The sequence below is a fragment of the Anas acuta genome, chromosome 4 (genome assembly GCF_963932015.1).
Source record: "Anas acuta chromosome 4, bAnaAcu1.1, whole genome shotgun sequence".
NCBI lineage: Eukaryota > Metazoa > Chordata > Aves > Anseriformes > Anatidae > Anas > Anas acuta.
In genome coordinates, this window is record NC_088982.1 from 63,153,882 (window position 1) to 63,168,217 (window position 14,336).

General features: G+C 62.6%; 1 protein-coding gene across 1 annotated transcript; it reads left to right on the plus strand.

Moving 5' to 3' along the window:
• The first annotated feature begins 1,675 nt into the window (after positions 1 to 1,675).
• Positions 1,676 to 14,326, plus strand: LOC137856346 (maestro heat-like repeat-containing protein family member 2B). Its single transcript, XM_068681633.1, has 40 exons — positions 1,676 to 1,846; positions 2,027 to 2,142; positions 2,520 to 2,642; positions 2,732 to 2,900; positions 3,121 to 3,219; positions 3,578 to 3,732; positions 3,911 to 4,054; positions 4,174 to 4,266; positions 4,549 to 4,618; positions 4,728 to 4,841; positions 5,090 to 5,163; positions 5,386 to 5,505; positions 5,692 to 5,784; positions 5,939 to 6,092; positions 6,231 to 6,271; positions 6,428 to 6,566; positions 6,877 to 6,929; positions 7,040 to 7,150; positions 7,322 to 7,441; positions 7,604 to 7,711; positions 8,125 to 8,283; positions 8,480 to 8,602; positions 8,795 to 8,874; positions 9,005 to 9,104; positions 9,217 to 9,312; positions 9,626 to 9,730; positions 9,841 to 9,964; positions 10,111 to 10,232; positions 10,493 to 10,645; positions 10,805 to 10,959; positions 11,220 to 11,358; positions 11,555 to 11,745; positions 11,908 to 12,045; positions 12,225 to 12,336; positions 12,468 to 12,614; positions 12,913 to 13,095; positions 13,455 to 13,610; positions 13,715 to 13,837; positions 13,946 to 14,039; positions 14,189 to 14,326. Exons 1-40 carry the CDS (start codon positions 1,822 to 1,824, stop codon positions 14,296 to 14,298), a joined length of 4,731 nt encoding a protein of 1,576 aa, XP_068537734.1. The 5' UTR covers positions 1,676 to 1,821; the 3' UTR covers positions 14,299 to 14,326.
• Positions 14,327 to 14,336: the final 10 nt, after the last annotated feature.

The following is a 14,336-nucleotide window of genomic DNA, read 5'->3' on the forward strand; positions in this document are numbered from 1 at the left end:
ACCACGACTCTTTGGGCTGGGCTATTCAGCTAGATTTTAGCCCAGCGAAGCGTACACCAGTCCAAGCCAAGAGCAGCCAGTTTCTTGAGGAGAATACTGTGGGAAATGGCATCAAAAGCCTTACTGAAGTCAAGGTAGACCACAGCCACAGCCTTTCCCTCGTCCACTAAGCGCGTCACTTTGTCATAGCCGGAGATCAGGTTCGCCAAGCAGGACCTGCCTTTCATAAACCCATGCTGACTGGGCCTGATCTGGGCCTGCTTGCCCTGCAAGTGCCGTGTGAAGACACTCAAGATAATCTGCTCCATGAGCTTCCCCAGCACTGAGGTCACACTGACAGGCCTATAGTTCCGCGGGTCTGCCCTCCGGCCCTTCTTGTAGATGGGCGTCACATTTGCTAGCCGCCAGTCAGCTGGGACCTCCCCTGATAGCCAGGACTGCTGCTAAGTGATGGGAAGCGACTTGGCCAGCTCTTCTGCCAGTTCTCTCAGTACCCTCAGGTGGATCCTATCTGGCCCCTTTGACTTCCATACACCTAAGTGCCGTAGCAGGTCGCCAACCATTTCCTTGTGGATTATGAGGGCCACATTCTGCTCCCCATCCCCTGCCACCAAGTCAGAGGGCTGGGTACCCAAGAGAACAACTGGTCTTGTCGCTGAAGACTGAGGCAAAGAAGGCATTAAGCACCTCAGCCTTTTCCTCAGTGGGGGCTTCCCTATGGCCAGCCTGCTCTCCAAGCTCAGCACGGAGCCTGCGGGGAAACCTCCTGCCAAACGTGCCAGTGCCGTTCGTCACGGGGTTGTGCCGCAGCTGCACCCCCTTACGAAACAGAAGTGGAGAGAAAGAGTGGGCATTGCGGGCAGCAGCCGCGAGCAGCTTGTGCGCATCTTTGGCTTTGCAGTTTTGAAGGCACAAGACGAACACCGTGGAAGCACTGGGGCGTGAAATGGAGAAGGTGAACTATCCAGAGGTGGCTGCGGAGAGCATGTTGGCGCTGGCAGAAATACTTGGAAAGCTGATGGCGAATGGCTTGGGTGAGGCCTTCAGAAGAATAGCCTGCTTCTCCAGCTGAAATCAGCTGGAAGTGAGCTCCTGCCCCCTCCTCAGTGAGCAGCATCTGTGCTGTCTGCGCTGAGGAATTTGTGGGGAGGACCTGGGGACGCAGCAGCTGGGAGCGGAGGCCTGTGGCTGCTGCCTGTGGCCCCACTGCCCCAAAACAGCTCCAGGGGAAGGAGGGCTCTGTGCGGCCTGGGATGTGTCAGCCACGGAGCCGGGCTGGTGGCATCGTGCCACGGGAGGGTTGGGAGGGCCCTGGCCTTTGCTCCCCATCCCCCTCTGTGCGTGTCTGGGCCCAGAGATTCAGTTCCCCTAACCAGGACTCCCTTCTCTCACAGCTTGTGGCCTGACGAGGACTGGGAGAGTGGTGCTCCAAGTGCCTGACTTCAAGGAGCTGTGTGAGAGGCTGGAGACCATGGAGGACGGGTCTCCATGTGAGAGACCCTCTGTGCCCTTGGGGCAGGGGCTCGTCCCAGCCCTGCTCCGGACCTTTTTCCAGACAAACACTGTCTCATGGTGCACAGAAACTTCTTTCTTTGGAGACAATCAGGCAAAGGCACGGAGGGGAGCAGTGCTGCCACCTCCGGCCCTGCCCTGTGACGTGTCCCCGTATCTGTGGCAACCCTCTGTGAGGCGCGAGGCCCCTCAGCGAGGTCACAATGGCTGGGTGCCTTATAAGTGCTGCGGTGAGGGCAGGTGGCCCATTGCCTCTCGGCGGCCACAGGAGGAGGACCTGGAGAGAGATTCTGGGGTGATCCTGCTGTGATGGAGAGGCTGAGAGGATTTTTTGGTAAGGGGCAGTGGGAGGCCGGGGGCTGCATCCCCATGAGTTCCCAGCACCACCAGAGATGGGTCCCCAGCCTGTGCTCTTGGTGCTGGGAGGATGCCTGCCCCACCTGGTGCGAATCCCCACAGCCAGCCAAGCTGATGCAAACTGGTTGTTTCCTTCCATCTTCCTTTGCTTGTGTAGGGATCAGGACTAGACGAAGACGTCACAGGAACGGTGGCAGAGAGACGGGGTCTGAGACTCTTGCCACCTCTGCCACCGTCGTGACTTCCTTGTTGAAGAAACTGCAAGACAGAGAGGTGAGCTGCGCACATCCTGCTGTGCCGTGGGGGGTTGAGGGCTCCCCTCCACCCTCAACGCAGGGGTCTTGCCTGCTGGCCCCTCCGGTGTCCTGCTGCTGGGCTGACGCTGCTGCGCCGCCTCCTTTCACGCAGCAGCTCAGCCTGGAGCTGCCCAAGCCTCCGTCCTTGTCCTAGCCCTGCACCGTGCTCCCAGGCTGGCGCCTGGTGCTCGGTCGCTTCCCAGGGCTGCTGCTCCCTCGGCTCCTTGGTGTAGCTGGACGCAAGCTGGGACAGGACGCGCTGGTGCTGCCTGTGGGCTCTCCAGAGTGAGGGGCAGCAGCTCGCAGCTGCCCGGGAATAAGGGCAAAGCAAGAGGTGTCATGGTCTCTCCCTAGGGTGAGCGAGCGGAGACTTACCGCCGCCTCGAGCACGTCTTGCAAGGGGATGACACCCATCTGCGGAGCGGCGTTGTCAACCGAGTGCTCGCAGAGGTGTCTGGAGACATGAAGGCAGCCCAGGTGAGCTTGTTCTCTAGGAGGACGAACGGAGCAGCCCGCCTCTCCCCAGCTTTCTCCTGGGCAGCATTTCAGCTGTGGCTCTTTTTCAGGGCGCGATGACCGAAGTGACAGCAGCTGCTGGTGACGTCCTGGTGGCTCTGGCTCGTTCCCACTTCGAGTTTGTGATGTCCGAGCTCCAGGGCCACCTGAAGAGCATGAGGGGAGGAGCATGCCAGGAGTTTGTGCTCAGCACCTTGAGCAAACTGGCCAGCAGCTATGGTATGGCCCCTTTGGCCTCGTGCTCTGGGAGATGGTCCGTGACGGCCAGGAGCAGGGCCCCTGCCCCTCCCTGAAGGCTATTTTGGGCCGGCGGGCTGTGGGCTTGTGGCACCTCCTCGCCCGGAGCTGGGATTTCTCCCCAGCCCTCCTGCCCGCGGCGCTGCTCTGGCTCTGGCTGACCGTGGCTCCCTCTGTCCCTCTGCCCGTCCTCTCTCTGCAGCCCTGCGGTGCATCCCCTTCGCCCAAATGACGCTCGCTGCTCTGCACGCCGTGCTGAGCCACGTGGAGAGCAGCCGGATCCTGCGCGCCATCTGCAGTGGTGAGTAGAGGGGAAGGGGCCGGGCGGGCTCTCGCTGCCTCGCTCCGATCGGATGGCGGCGTGGTCCTGCGCTGGGGGGCAAATTTGGGAAGGGCAGGGCGGGGGCTGCAATGCTAAGTGCTGGAGGGGAAGAGGCCTGCGAGGAGGAGGAGGAGGAGGAGGTAGAGAAGGAGGCTGAGGTGCAGTGGGCAGGAGGGGAGAAGGGGCACCGTAGTTTAGTCCAGATACCTGGAGCACAGCACTTGCTGGTCCCGAGCCGAAGCCTGGCGAGCCAGGGACTGCTCCACGCGGGCGTGGGCGAGGGAGCCGGGCACGCTGCCTGTTGCCAGCTTTGACGAGCTCCTTTCTTGTGGTGCAGTGCTGGAGCAGTGGTCGAGGGCGATCAACGCTTACTTCAACGCCTGGGAGCAGTGCCCCTTCCCTCGCATCGGGGAGGCGCAGCTCTGCGAGCAGGTGTACGGCCTGTTCTGCCACGCGGTGGGAAACTGGCTGGGCCGTGACGAGGAGGAGGAGGTGAGAGCTGCTGGCCCTTTGGCAGGGGAACGCTTGCTGTCCTCTGGAGAGAGCCAGAGATGTCTCTCCTCTGGAGAGAAGGGAAAGGGAAAGCCCCCTGTGGGCAAGGCAGGCATGTGCTGGGGGACGCCGAGTGCTGCACAGCCCTCAGAGCATCTCGCCTCTCTTCCCTCTGCAGGACAAGCAGGCCGTCTTGGGAGCAGTGGCTGCTATGATGGCCGTCGTCCTCCGTGATGCACAGCACCAGGACAATGTGTGGAAGCAGGTCTTCTGGCTCCTGCAGCAGTACCAGGAGCTCCAGGAGACTTGCCGGGTGACAGAGGTGAGGCGTTGCGCGGGGTCTGGTGCAGCTGTGGGCAGGGCTTCCCCATGCCACAGGCGTGCTGGGTTTCTTCCTTCCCACGTGCCTTTAACCCGCTCGTCCTCTCCCTTCTCTTGTAGAGCCTCCGTTATTTCCTGACGACCTTGGAGGAACTTCACGCTGTCGCCCCCCAGGACAAGCTCCGTGCCATCGCTGCTGCTGTGCACCACCAGGTAAAGGGAGCCCGTGCCTGTGCCGCTGGCCCAGGTCCTGCAGGCCGCATTGCCACAGAGGGGCGGGCAGGGCAGGGCAGGGCGTCCTTCCACCAGGACCTTCCTGGAGCTGCCTCGAGGCTGTGAGCACCCCGATCCTGGCCCGAGGGGCAGCTCAGTTCCTTCAGCCGTTTCCCCCTCAGCCACCTGGCAGGAGGCCTCTGGAGTGCCGGGACCCAAAAGGCAGCCTCTGATGGCTGCTCTGCCTGCGATCGGTCTCTAAAATGGACCTTTTTCCCACAGATTGTGGAGGAGGACAGGCAGCACAGCGCAGGCCACAAAGAAGAACTGAGGCAGTGCATTGTGCTTCAAGGTAAGGGAGGGAACGGGACGATGCCCGTCGCGTGCTCGCAACTTCCTTGTGAACCTCAGCCGTGGGGTTTTGCTGACTATTCACGCAAAACGTGGTGTCCTGCCCGCAGCTCGAATCTGCCCGGAGGAGACAATCATGTTCCTGCTGTCCCACCTGAGCAGCGAGGATGAGGGCACCCGCAGGACAGCGCTGACTCTGCTGGGAGCTGTGGCACGCACTGACGGTCAGTACCACAGGCCAGGCCTGGGGCAGTCGGGGGGCTGAAGCTATCTGCTGTCGGAGCTTTCAGGCCCGGCAAGGCAGTAGTAGCTGCAGAAACAAAGTCCTTCTGGGACGCCAGTGCTTCCCCTGCAGTCAGAGCCCAGCCCTGCCGTGCTGTCCCGCTTGTGCGTGAGAAGCCTGGGAGCTTCGAGGGATCCCTTCTGCCATCTGAGCCCTGCCTGAACGCGGACCTCTCTGTGTCTCTTGTAGAGCCTGCAGTGAGAGAGAAGCTGCCCCTAATTGTAGAGGCCGTGCAGCCCTTGTTCATTGAGACCAGCACCCAGGTGAGCTCATTTGGGAAGGAACAGCGAGAGCAGTGGGGCAGGGCAAGCCCCCCGAGCCGGCAGGTTGTGGAGCTGTACAAAGCCGAGCCCCGAGCCCAGGCAGCGAAGGCTTCTCCTGTGCGCTCGGTGCCTCTCCATGGGCTGCGGGGGCTGCCCCAGGCGAAGGTGGCTTCCCTGTGGCTGCTGGCGGGGCAGACCGTAACCACAGCGTCCCCTTGGCAGGTGAGGAGCGCGCTCCTGGGTTTCATCAGGGACCTGCTTAGCGTCAGCATCCCGAGCTGCTTGGCGTGGGAAGCGGTGGCGCACATCTTTGTCGAGTTCAGGCGGGCCTCGGACAGACTGGTAAGGACAGAGCGGGACACCCGCGGCTCGGTCCCGTGCCCAGGCTGTGCCGAGAGCTCCCTCAGTGCAGCGCTCGCTGCTCCCGAGCTGGGGCTGGGACGTGGGGCCTGGCCATCCTCCTCCTCCACAGAGCCTCCTGAGGCAGGAGCTGGGAGTAACGGGGGGTTTCCCAACGCTGTCTTGCAGGCAGTAGAAGACCTCCAAGAAGAAAGAGACCTTCGGGCCCAGTGCATAGATGTCCTGGAGTCTCTGGATGTCTCCGTTGGAGGCATGACCCAAGTAAGTGGTCCTGCTCCCCGCTGCTGCAGCCGCTGTGCACCTGCAGGGTGTTTTGGCCAGCCCTCGCCTGCCCCTTTTGGGGAAAGGCGTCCTTTCCCTCTCCGAGCCGCGATGGGCATGCTGACGTGCCAAACTGCCTCCTCTTCCTCTGCAGCTCTTGTGGCCACGGCTCCTGCAGTACATGGTGCCGGCCCAGTACTGCGGCCTGCTGCTCCCGCTGTCCCGCTGTCTCCAAGCCGTGATCGAGAGACAGAAGCAAACAGAAGGGCAAGAGGACAGCGAGAAGCCTGATGCTGCCCAGGGGCAAGGTGAGAGCAGAAAGTGCCCCAGCAACGTGTGCCGGGCTCGGCCAGGGGCTCCCTCCCAGCTGCATGGGGGCGTCGAAGGTGCGAGGGGCTGGGGGCGAGGTGCTCAGGGGCTCACCCTGCCTTTCTTCCTCCTTGCAGACAAGATGCCCACGCCACAGGCGCTCCTGGTTCAGCTGCTGGTGAGTAGCGGGGCCACGGGGAAAGAGCTTTTCTGGCCAGGGGCAGGGGGAGGTGCTGGGCAGGGCTGCTTTTGCTTTTTGGAGTCGAGCTCCCTGGTGGGAGAAGCCGCGTCCCCGGCAGAAGGAGTGAGCCCGTCTCTCTCTGTCCTCACCTAGGTGGTGGCGGCTTCTGCTGGGTGCGGAGAATGCGGGGCCGCTGCCCTACAGCTGCTGCAGGCCCTGCAGAGCAGGATCCACAGATCCCTGAGGGACCTGTGGCCCATGCGCATCCCCTGCATGCTGCAGTACCTGGAAGGTAAGGTGCTAGTGTGGAGCGCCGGGCTCAGGAGAGCTGGAGGGGGCAGGAAAAGAGCCTCCCTCCCAGCACGGCGGAGGGGAACCGCTGCCGTCCCCCTTCCGGGCAGCCAGCGTGGAGGCTGGGATCTGCTGGGATCGGCTTGCCCCTGGGGTCTGCAGCCTGGCAAGAGCTGTGGTGCAGGCAGTCTGAGGCCCTGTCAAGCCTGGGACTTGTGGGGGTCTGGGCTCCCAGGGAAGGAGAGCGCGGAACTCTTCCCTGGTGCTGGCTCAAGTGACAGCGAGGGATTTTGCTTCCTCTTGCTTTGCAGAGCATCCAGAGGGCTCCCTGGACTCCGAAGAGTGGCAGTGCTATCTGCTTAAGGTACAGCATCCCCGGGGGTGAGGCTGCGGGCGGTTGTGCCCCCGCCACTCCTGTGCAAGGCCCGGGCAAAGGGCGAGACCACATTGGCCTCCTGTCGTGTTCCCCCCCAGTTCCTGACGGAGTCAGCGGAGGAGATGCAGGAGGACCAGCCATGGATCGTGTGCCTGAGCCGGGAGCTGAGCCAGCAGCTGAGCAGCTCCTCCAGCAGCGAGGAGGACAAGGTTTGTTCCCTGCCTGCGCCCTCCTGGCAGCACAGCCCGGGGCACCCGGCTCCGGGGCTGGGGCTGAAGGAGCGCGTTCCCGTGCGGGCTGTCGGCACCGCTCCCCCTGCCCTCGCCCCAAAGGTGCTTCCCTCCGCTACCACGGCTCGGGCTCGGTCTCTTCTCTTGCAGGAGTTCCTGTACCGGGCTCTCGGCACGGTGCTGGCCTCTTGTCGGCGGCTCACCCACGTCCAAGGGCAGCTGCTGAAATACTTGAAAGAAACGGATGCCACCAGGCCGTGTGACAAACAGGTGAAGGTTCCTCTCCCTCTCCTGTCCCCGCTCTGCCCAGTGTCCCCATGTCCCTGTTCCGGACCTTTTCCATTTCTTGGGAGCTGCCGTTTCCCTCGGGCAATGTCCTGCCTTGCCGTCGTACGTGTGCCAGAGCTCACTCCCATTTCTCCGTCATTGCAGGGAATAGCTTCCGTGGTCTCCTACGCTGCTGAGCGCCACTTCTACCTGGCCCTGGATGCAATGAGCATGGTCCGCAAGGCACTCATCAAATTCGGCAGACGGCAAAGGGTAATGGCTGCAGGCTTTGAGTGTTCGGCCTTCTCTTGCCCTGTTTTCACTTCCCGAACGGTGGTGGCCGAGTCGTGGCACCCACGTTGCACTTGTCCCTCCCGGTAGAGCTACCTAAGACGCCTGCCCCCTGCAGAAAGCTGAGGGCCAGGAGCCCTGTGAGCTGTGGCTGGCTCTGCCCCTAGCCTGGGGGCCACGGGCAAGCCTTCCACGGCCAGCACACCCCTGACGGGCACGGGCTGCTCGCCTCAGGGCAGGAACAGGACAAACTCCTTCAGATGCTTTTCCACGGCCCTGCACAGCCGAGCCAGACAGCTCCCTCACAGCCCCACTCCCCAGCCCCACAAATTCACGGCGGCCCGGGGCACAGCAGGGCATCGGACTGACATCTCGGGGCATCTTTGTCAACACAGCTGCCGGACAGGGAGCGGAGACTTCAGGCCACACGGGCTGCAGTCATGCTTACCTATGGCAGGATTGCACTGCGTGCGCCCAAGGCAGAACTGCTGGACTGCGTGGAGAAATGCATCCTGGCCAACATCCTGGAGCTCTTCCATGCCTGCAGAACAAAGGTAGGGGCGTGGGGCACAGAGGAAGGAGCAGGGAGGGCTGGGTGCCCCCACGTGCCGAGATGGACGGCCTCTTTCTGAGCGTCCCCTGCGTGCTTTGTCCTGAACGTCCAGCCCCAGCCCCGAAGAAGCCCTCGCCCGTGCTCCTCTCCCAGCTCTCCAAGCAGTTCAACTGGTGTTTTTCTCTCTCCGGTCTCAGGAGCTGCAGCACAAGCTCGCCCTGGTGCACAGTATCCAGGAGGTCACCCGTGCCATCCAGGTTGTGGACACCAAGCAGAGATTCAGGCTCTGCAAGAAGCCGGAGGTGCTGAAGGTCCTGCTGGTGAGTGCCTGGAGCTGGGGCTGCCTGCAGGGGAGGCAGCGTTTCCCGGAGGTCTCCAGCTCCTTGTCCCCAGCTGCTGGGCCCTGGGGCGCTGGCACTCGGTGGCTCTGTGCTGGCCGTGGGGATGAAGGGGCTGGTGCGGGCCCCTCCGTGCCCCTGCCCACCCTGAGTGCGTCTCTCTGGGCCTTGCAGGACCTGATGAGGGAGGATGGCTGCAACAGCCCTGTGTCCCGAGTGCATCTCAAGGTGCTTCGGCTGCTGGAGCAGTTGAGGTGAGCTCTGTGCCCCAGGCTGGGGGGCCGGCTCTGGGGCTCAAACCCAGCTGGCGTTTGGGCCACTCTGGAGACGGCTGGTAAAGCCCCTCACTGTTTTACTGTTTTCTCCTCCTTTTTCTGCATCCAGCAAGCTGGAGCCTCGCGTGGACTGGGAGAAGAGGTGCTCCCAGGTGGCCGTGTGCTGCTGGAGAGTCCTGTCGTGCCCTCCTGCGGACACAGAGCTGCAGGTACCTGCCAGCCCTTCCCTGCACACCTCTCCATCGGGATCGCACCTCAGCGCTCCCTGTGCTCTGGCAGCTGCCGCGGTGCTGAACCTCAGTCCTCCTTTCCCGCTTTCAGCCTCTGCAAGCGTCGTGTGAGGAAGCTCTGGGCCAGCTGATGACAGCCTTCCTCCAAGCGGAAGGCACCTCCCGTGCCTTCGCGGACATGGTCTCGGTGAGTAGCCGTGGGGCAGAGCTGGGGCCTTCGGGGATGCTCCGAGGGGGATCCGTTCCCTGCTGCGATGCCAGGGCAGGCAAAGGAACGGGCCCCGCGGGAGGCAGAGCCAAGAGCCAGGCTGGCACAGGGAGATGCTGGTGGGGAAATGGCTCCTGGGGGAGGGCAGGGGGGTGGCAGTGCCGGTGCTTGGCGGGGCTGGGGCCACGCGGAGCCCCAGGGCAGGGGCCAGGAGAGGAGGGAGGGAGGCAGAGAGGGGTGGCGGGGGGAGAAAGAAGGACGCCCGTCACGAGACACGTCTGCTCCACCCCAGGTCTTGCTGCACCAACTCACCTCAAGGAACGCGTGGCAGCAAGAGAGGGCCCTGCAGCTCTGCGCCCAGCTGCTGGGCACTTACGAAGAGCTCTTCAAGTGCTCGGTGAGTACGAGCCCCGCGTGCCCCATTCCCTCTCCCTGCTGGCCACGGCCCGGGGAGGCGAGCAGGCACTGGGCTGCCTGCGACCTTCCTCCTGCCTCTCGCCCCCACAGAGGGAACTCGCCTGCTCGGGCTTCGGCTCCTTGCTCGGTGTGCTGGGGCCTCTGCTGAGCGACTCCCAGGCCGCGTCCCGGCGGAGGGCAGGGGCCTGCCTCAGCTGCCTTCTCCGGATCCAAGGTGAGGAAAGTGGGTTCTTCCTGGCCCCCAGCGGCCCCATCTTCTCTTCCTTCCCTGCCCAGCGCGGCCACTGCTCCCCATCCCCCTCTATGCATGTCTGGGCCCAGAGATTCAGTTCCCCTAACCAGGACTCCCTTCTCTCACAGCTTGTGGTCTGGCGAGGGCTCAGAGAGTGGTGCTCCAAGTGCCCAACATCAGGGATCTGTGTGAGAGGCTGGACACCGTGGAGGACGGGCCTCTGCGTGAGGACCGTGCCGAAATAGCGAAGGTAACTGGCTCCAGAGAGTGGGGTGGGGGCCCCAGTGCCTTTGTCAGGAGGTGCGTTTTGCACGCAGGGAAACAAGACGAGAGGAGATGGTTCTAAGCCTCTCCGCTGCAGGAAGTACGAAAAACAGCGTGTGCACAGAGGAGTGTGCCCCGAGTGCCCTCTCAATGACCAGTGAGCTGCTGAGCTCAGAGGCCCCTCGCGTCTCCTTTCTGTCCGAAAGAGCTGGAGCAGAGCCGTGACAGTCTCTCCTCTCTCTCCAGGATGTTTGCCAGTACCTCCCCCAGGGACAGGCCAGAAGCTTCATGGACTCCATCACGAAGACCTTCTTGTGCACTAACCAGGAGCGTGCACGAGCAGCTGGCGACTGGCTGATCGCATTCCTGGAGACACGCGGAAACGAAATATACCCAGAGGTACGGGAGACACTTGTTCCCCTTGGCCTTGACTTTTCTCTGCTGGCTGTCGTGCTGCGCCTCGTGTGGACTGAAGAAACGCAGCCCGAGCGCGGGGCTGAGGGGACCGCACAGGCAAAGGATACGCTGAAGTGTTCCCTCTCGCCCCTTTCCTTGCAGGTGCCTGAATTCATGAAGATCCTGTGGGAGGCCAGGCACACCGTGCAGCAGAGCCCCCTCAAGGACCTCTTCTTCAAGGCACTCTGTCTCCTGGCCGGCTTCCGCAGCCAGGCTGTGGTGGACACCCTCCTCCAGACAGAATCGCCCTCAGAGAGGTATGTGCGCTCCCCCTTGCCCCTCCGTGGCCACCAAACAGCAACCCCATGGCTTGCCTGCAGTGGGGGGATCCAGGGAAGCAGCAGGTCCCATTCCTCCCCCAGAAGCCTGAGCTCTGCGAGATCGGGCGCTCGTGTCTCTGGGGAAGCAGGCATCGTGTGCCCTGCTGCTAGCGAGGAGAGCGTTTGGCCTCTGGGGAGGGAGGGCACCAGGGGTCCCAGAGGACAGGGCTCACAGGTGAATGTCTGTTTGCTTGCAGAGACGAGCGGCTCTGGAGGAGCCTGGGCAGCAGCGACCTCGGGCCTAAGGTGCTGTATCACTTAATTTGGAGACTGAACGAGGCATCTGAAGGCAGGTGTCAGCTCACGGTTGCTGCTCAACCGCTGGATCCTCTCAAGGTATGCTCGTCGGCAGGAGCATCTCTACAGCTTCCCACCTGCTTTCTCACTTAGCTCAGCAGGGTGAGGGAGTTGGGGGTCACCCCAAGGTGTGAGACTTGCAGGCAGGAAGAGTCCCGCAGGGGGACAGGGGCACCACCGGGCTGGTGGGAAAGGCAGTGTTTAACAGGTTGTTTTGGCTCACATTTTCCTGCAGCTCCTCTGTGCCATCTCTGAGGTAATGTCTGCTCTGCTGACCACGAGGGAAACCCAGGACGTGCTTCTTTGCCTCCTTCCCGTCCTCCTGAAGTGGGTCAGCATTGAACTGGGGACACTGGTGCTGTTTCCCCCCCTGAGCCTTCCGGGAGAAATCTTCAAGGAAACGGAAGAAGAGGAGCTGGTGTGCAGGTAAGGAGCAGCAGGGGCAGGGAACGGGGGGCTTCAGTTCCCCAGCCAGGCACATTTGTTCGTGATACTGACGGAGCCAAAGGGCTGCCCTGTTTCCCAAGCCTGCCCTGTTTCCCAGGTGTGGAAATTTCTGAGGGTTTTCTGTGGGTTTTCGTTCGGCAGACCCTACAGCGCTGCTCTGGAACAAGTGCTGAGAAGACTCCTGGACGAGAGGTGGCAGCGGGTGCTCTGGAATCATCGAGTGTGGCCGTCCCTGGATGTGCCTCAGTGGCACTGCAACGCCGTGCAGATCCTGACCAAGTGAGAGCCCAGGGCTGCATCTCACCTCCCCCCGGGAAGCAGCCGCAGGACCCTTCCCATGTGCCTGGGGAGCTCTCCTGGGAGGCAGGGCAGCGCCTGCACCGCAGCAGGGGACGTTTCGGGCCGCGGCCCGGGGCCTTCCCACCTGACCACGTCACCTGCTTGTGCTCTCTATGCAGAGTGCTGCTCCGTGCCCAGCTCGTCTCACGTTTGCTGATAAACAGCTTCATGCTGTGGCTGCACTCCCCCTCGCAAAACCTGCAACTCACGGCGCTGGCTTTCTTCGCAGAGGTGAGGCGGCGCGTGGGGAAGGGCGGGCTCAGAGGGCTTTCCGAAAGAAACTGCTGCTTGGGGTGTCTCTTCATGGAAGAGACCGGCCCAGGTCCCTTCCCGGCATTGACAGAGCTTTGGCTGTCTTGTAGGTGGTGAAGGACCCGCCAGCTGAGGGGAAGCATCTCCTGAAGCCCCTGGTGTGGGTCTTCCTGGAGAAGCTGAAGAGTCCGAGCCGTGCTGTGAAGCAGATGGCAGCGAGAGGCCTGGGCAGTGCTGTCAGTGGCTTGCCCAAGAAGGTGAGGTGCACTTCCCTCTGCTCTGGCTGCAGCCCCCCAGCAGAGAGCCGGGCAGGGCTGCAGGGCAGTTGGGGAGCCTGGGGCAGAGCAGCACAGGCAGATGGGGGCTTCCCAACAGCCAGGCTGCTCTCCCAGCTCAGCACGGAGCCTGCGGGGAAACCTCCTGCCAAACGTGCCAGTGCCGTTCGTCACGGGGTTGTGCCGCAGCTGCACCCCCTTGCGAAACAGCAGTGGGGAGAAAGGGTGGGCATTGCGGGCAGCAGCCGCGAGCAGCTTGTGCACATCTTTGGCTTTGCAGTTTCGAAGGCACAAGAGGAACATCGTGGAAGCACTGGGGCGTGAAATGGAGAAGGTGGACGGTCCTGGGGTGGCTGCGGAGAGCATGTTGGCCCTGGCAGAAATATTTGCAAAGCAGACGGCGAAGGGCTCGGGCATGGCCTTCAAAAGCATCGCCTGCTCCACCAGGAAGTTCTTTGATGCCGTGAGTGAACCTACTTTTCTGCCACTTGTCCGAGGGGCGTGGGGTGGGCGGGGGCCTGCCTGTGCTGCGTGGAGGTGCTCCTGCAGGCAACCAGCTGCTGGGGCCCCTCTCTCTCTGCTGCGGGTGGGACGCAGCGAGGGCCCCGGCGCTCAGGTGCCATTTCTTAGGGATGGGACGAGGAAGGGACCTTCCACATGGAGGGAAGGGGCTGGAATGAGGTGACCTCGTTCCCAGAGCACCGTTGCCAACAGCACTGCTCACACGCCCTCCGTTGTCAGTCCCTGATGCTTCGTTGTTGGAGAGAGGCTGGGAGGAGGTGCCTTCATGACCCAGCTCACAGATGGCTTTCTGGGTTGCAGGAGCAAAAGGAGCTTCGTTTTGCGGCCTTCAATCTCTACGCGGCCCTGGCTGCTGGCGCCAAGGGCGATCTCACCACGTTCTTCAGAGCAGAAGTGGAGCAGACGTTGGGCAGACTCTTCCTGCACCTCCAGGACCCCAGCTGTGCAGTATCCAGCGTAAGGACCCCCTGAGCTTCTTTGCAGTCCCACAGAAAGGCTCCCTGAGGAGCTGCCTCCCGGGCACAGGAGAAGGAACGACCAAGCACAATGCTCTTTTCCAGGCTTGCAGGGCAGCCCTCTACAGCTGCGCTCCTTTCGTCGAGCCAAAGGGGCTGGAGGTGGTCGTCAGGAATTTCATCGGGTGCAGTGGGGCAGAGCTGCAGCACAATGTCTACTCTTACCTGGTGAGTGAGCCCTGTCCTGGGGGGATGCTGGGGCCATGGGAGTCGGAGGGCTCAGCAACGAGGCCTCTCTGGCCCAAGCAGAATTCACACCTCCCTGCTCTCCCCCAGGAGGCACGTGCTCCCGAACTGCTGAAGAAACTGAAGCACCAGCAGGAGTCACCACAGGAGACGCGCTTCACAGATGCCACTCTCCACGTCCTTGGTGAGAGCCGGGACCGAGCTCTCTGCTCCGCTCCCACCGGGGCGGCCCAAGGGCTGCCAAGCGCTGCCCCAGCCGCCTTCCCTACGGTGCCCAGGAGGGCACGGCCAGGGGCCATATCTTGACACTGCCTCTTCTTCCCCACACTACAGAAGCCAGCGTGGAGCACCAAGAGAGCACAACGCATGCTGAAGACATCCCAGAGCATGCAGAAGATCTCTTGGGGGACACAGAAGACATCCCCGAGCTTGTAGAGGCCTGAATAAAAGTCCAGAGAGCACAGTGGGTGCAGACCGGGTC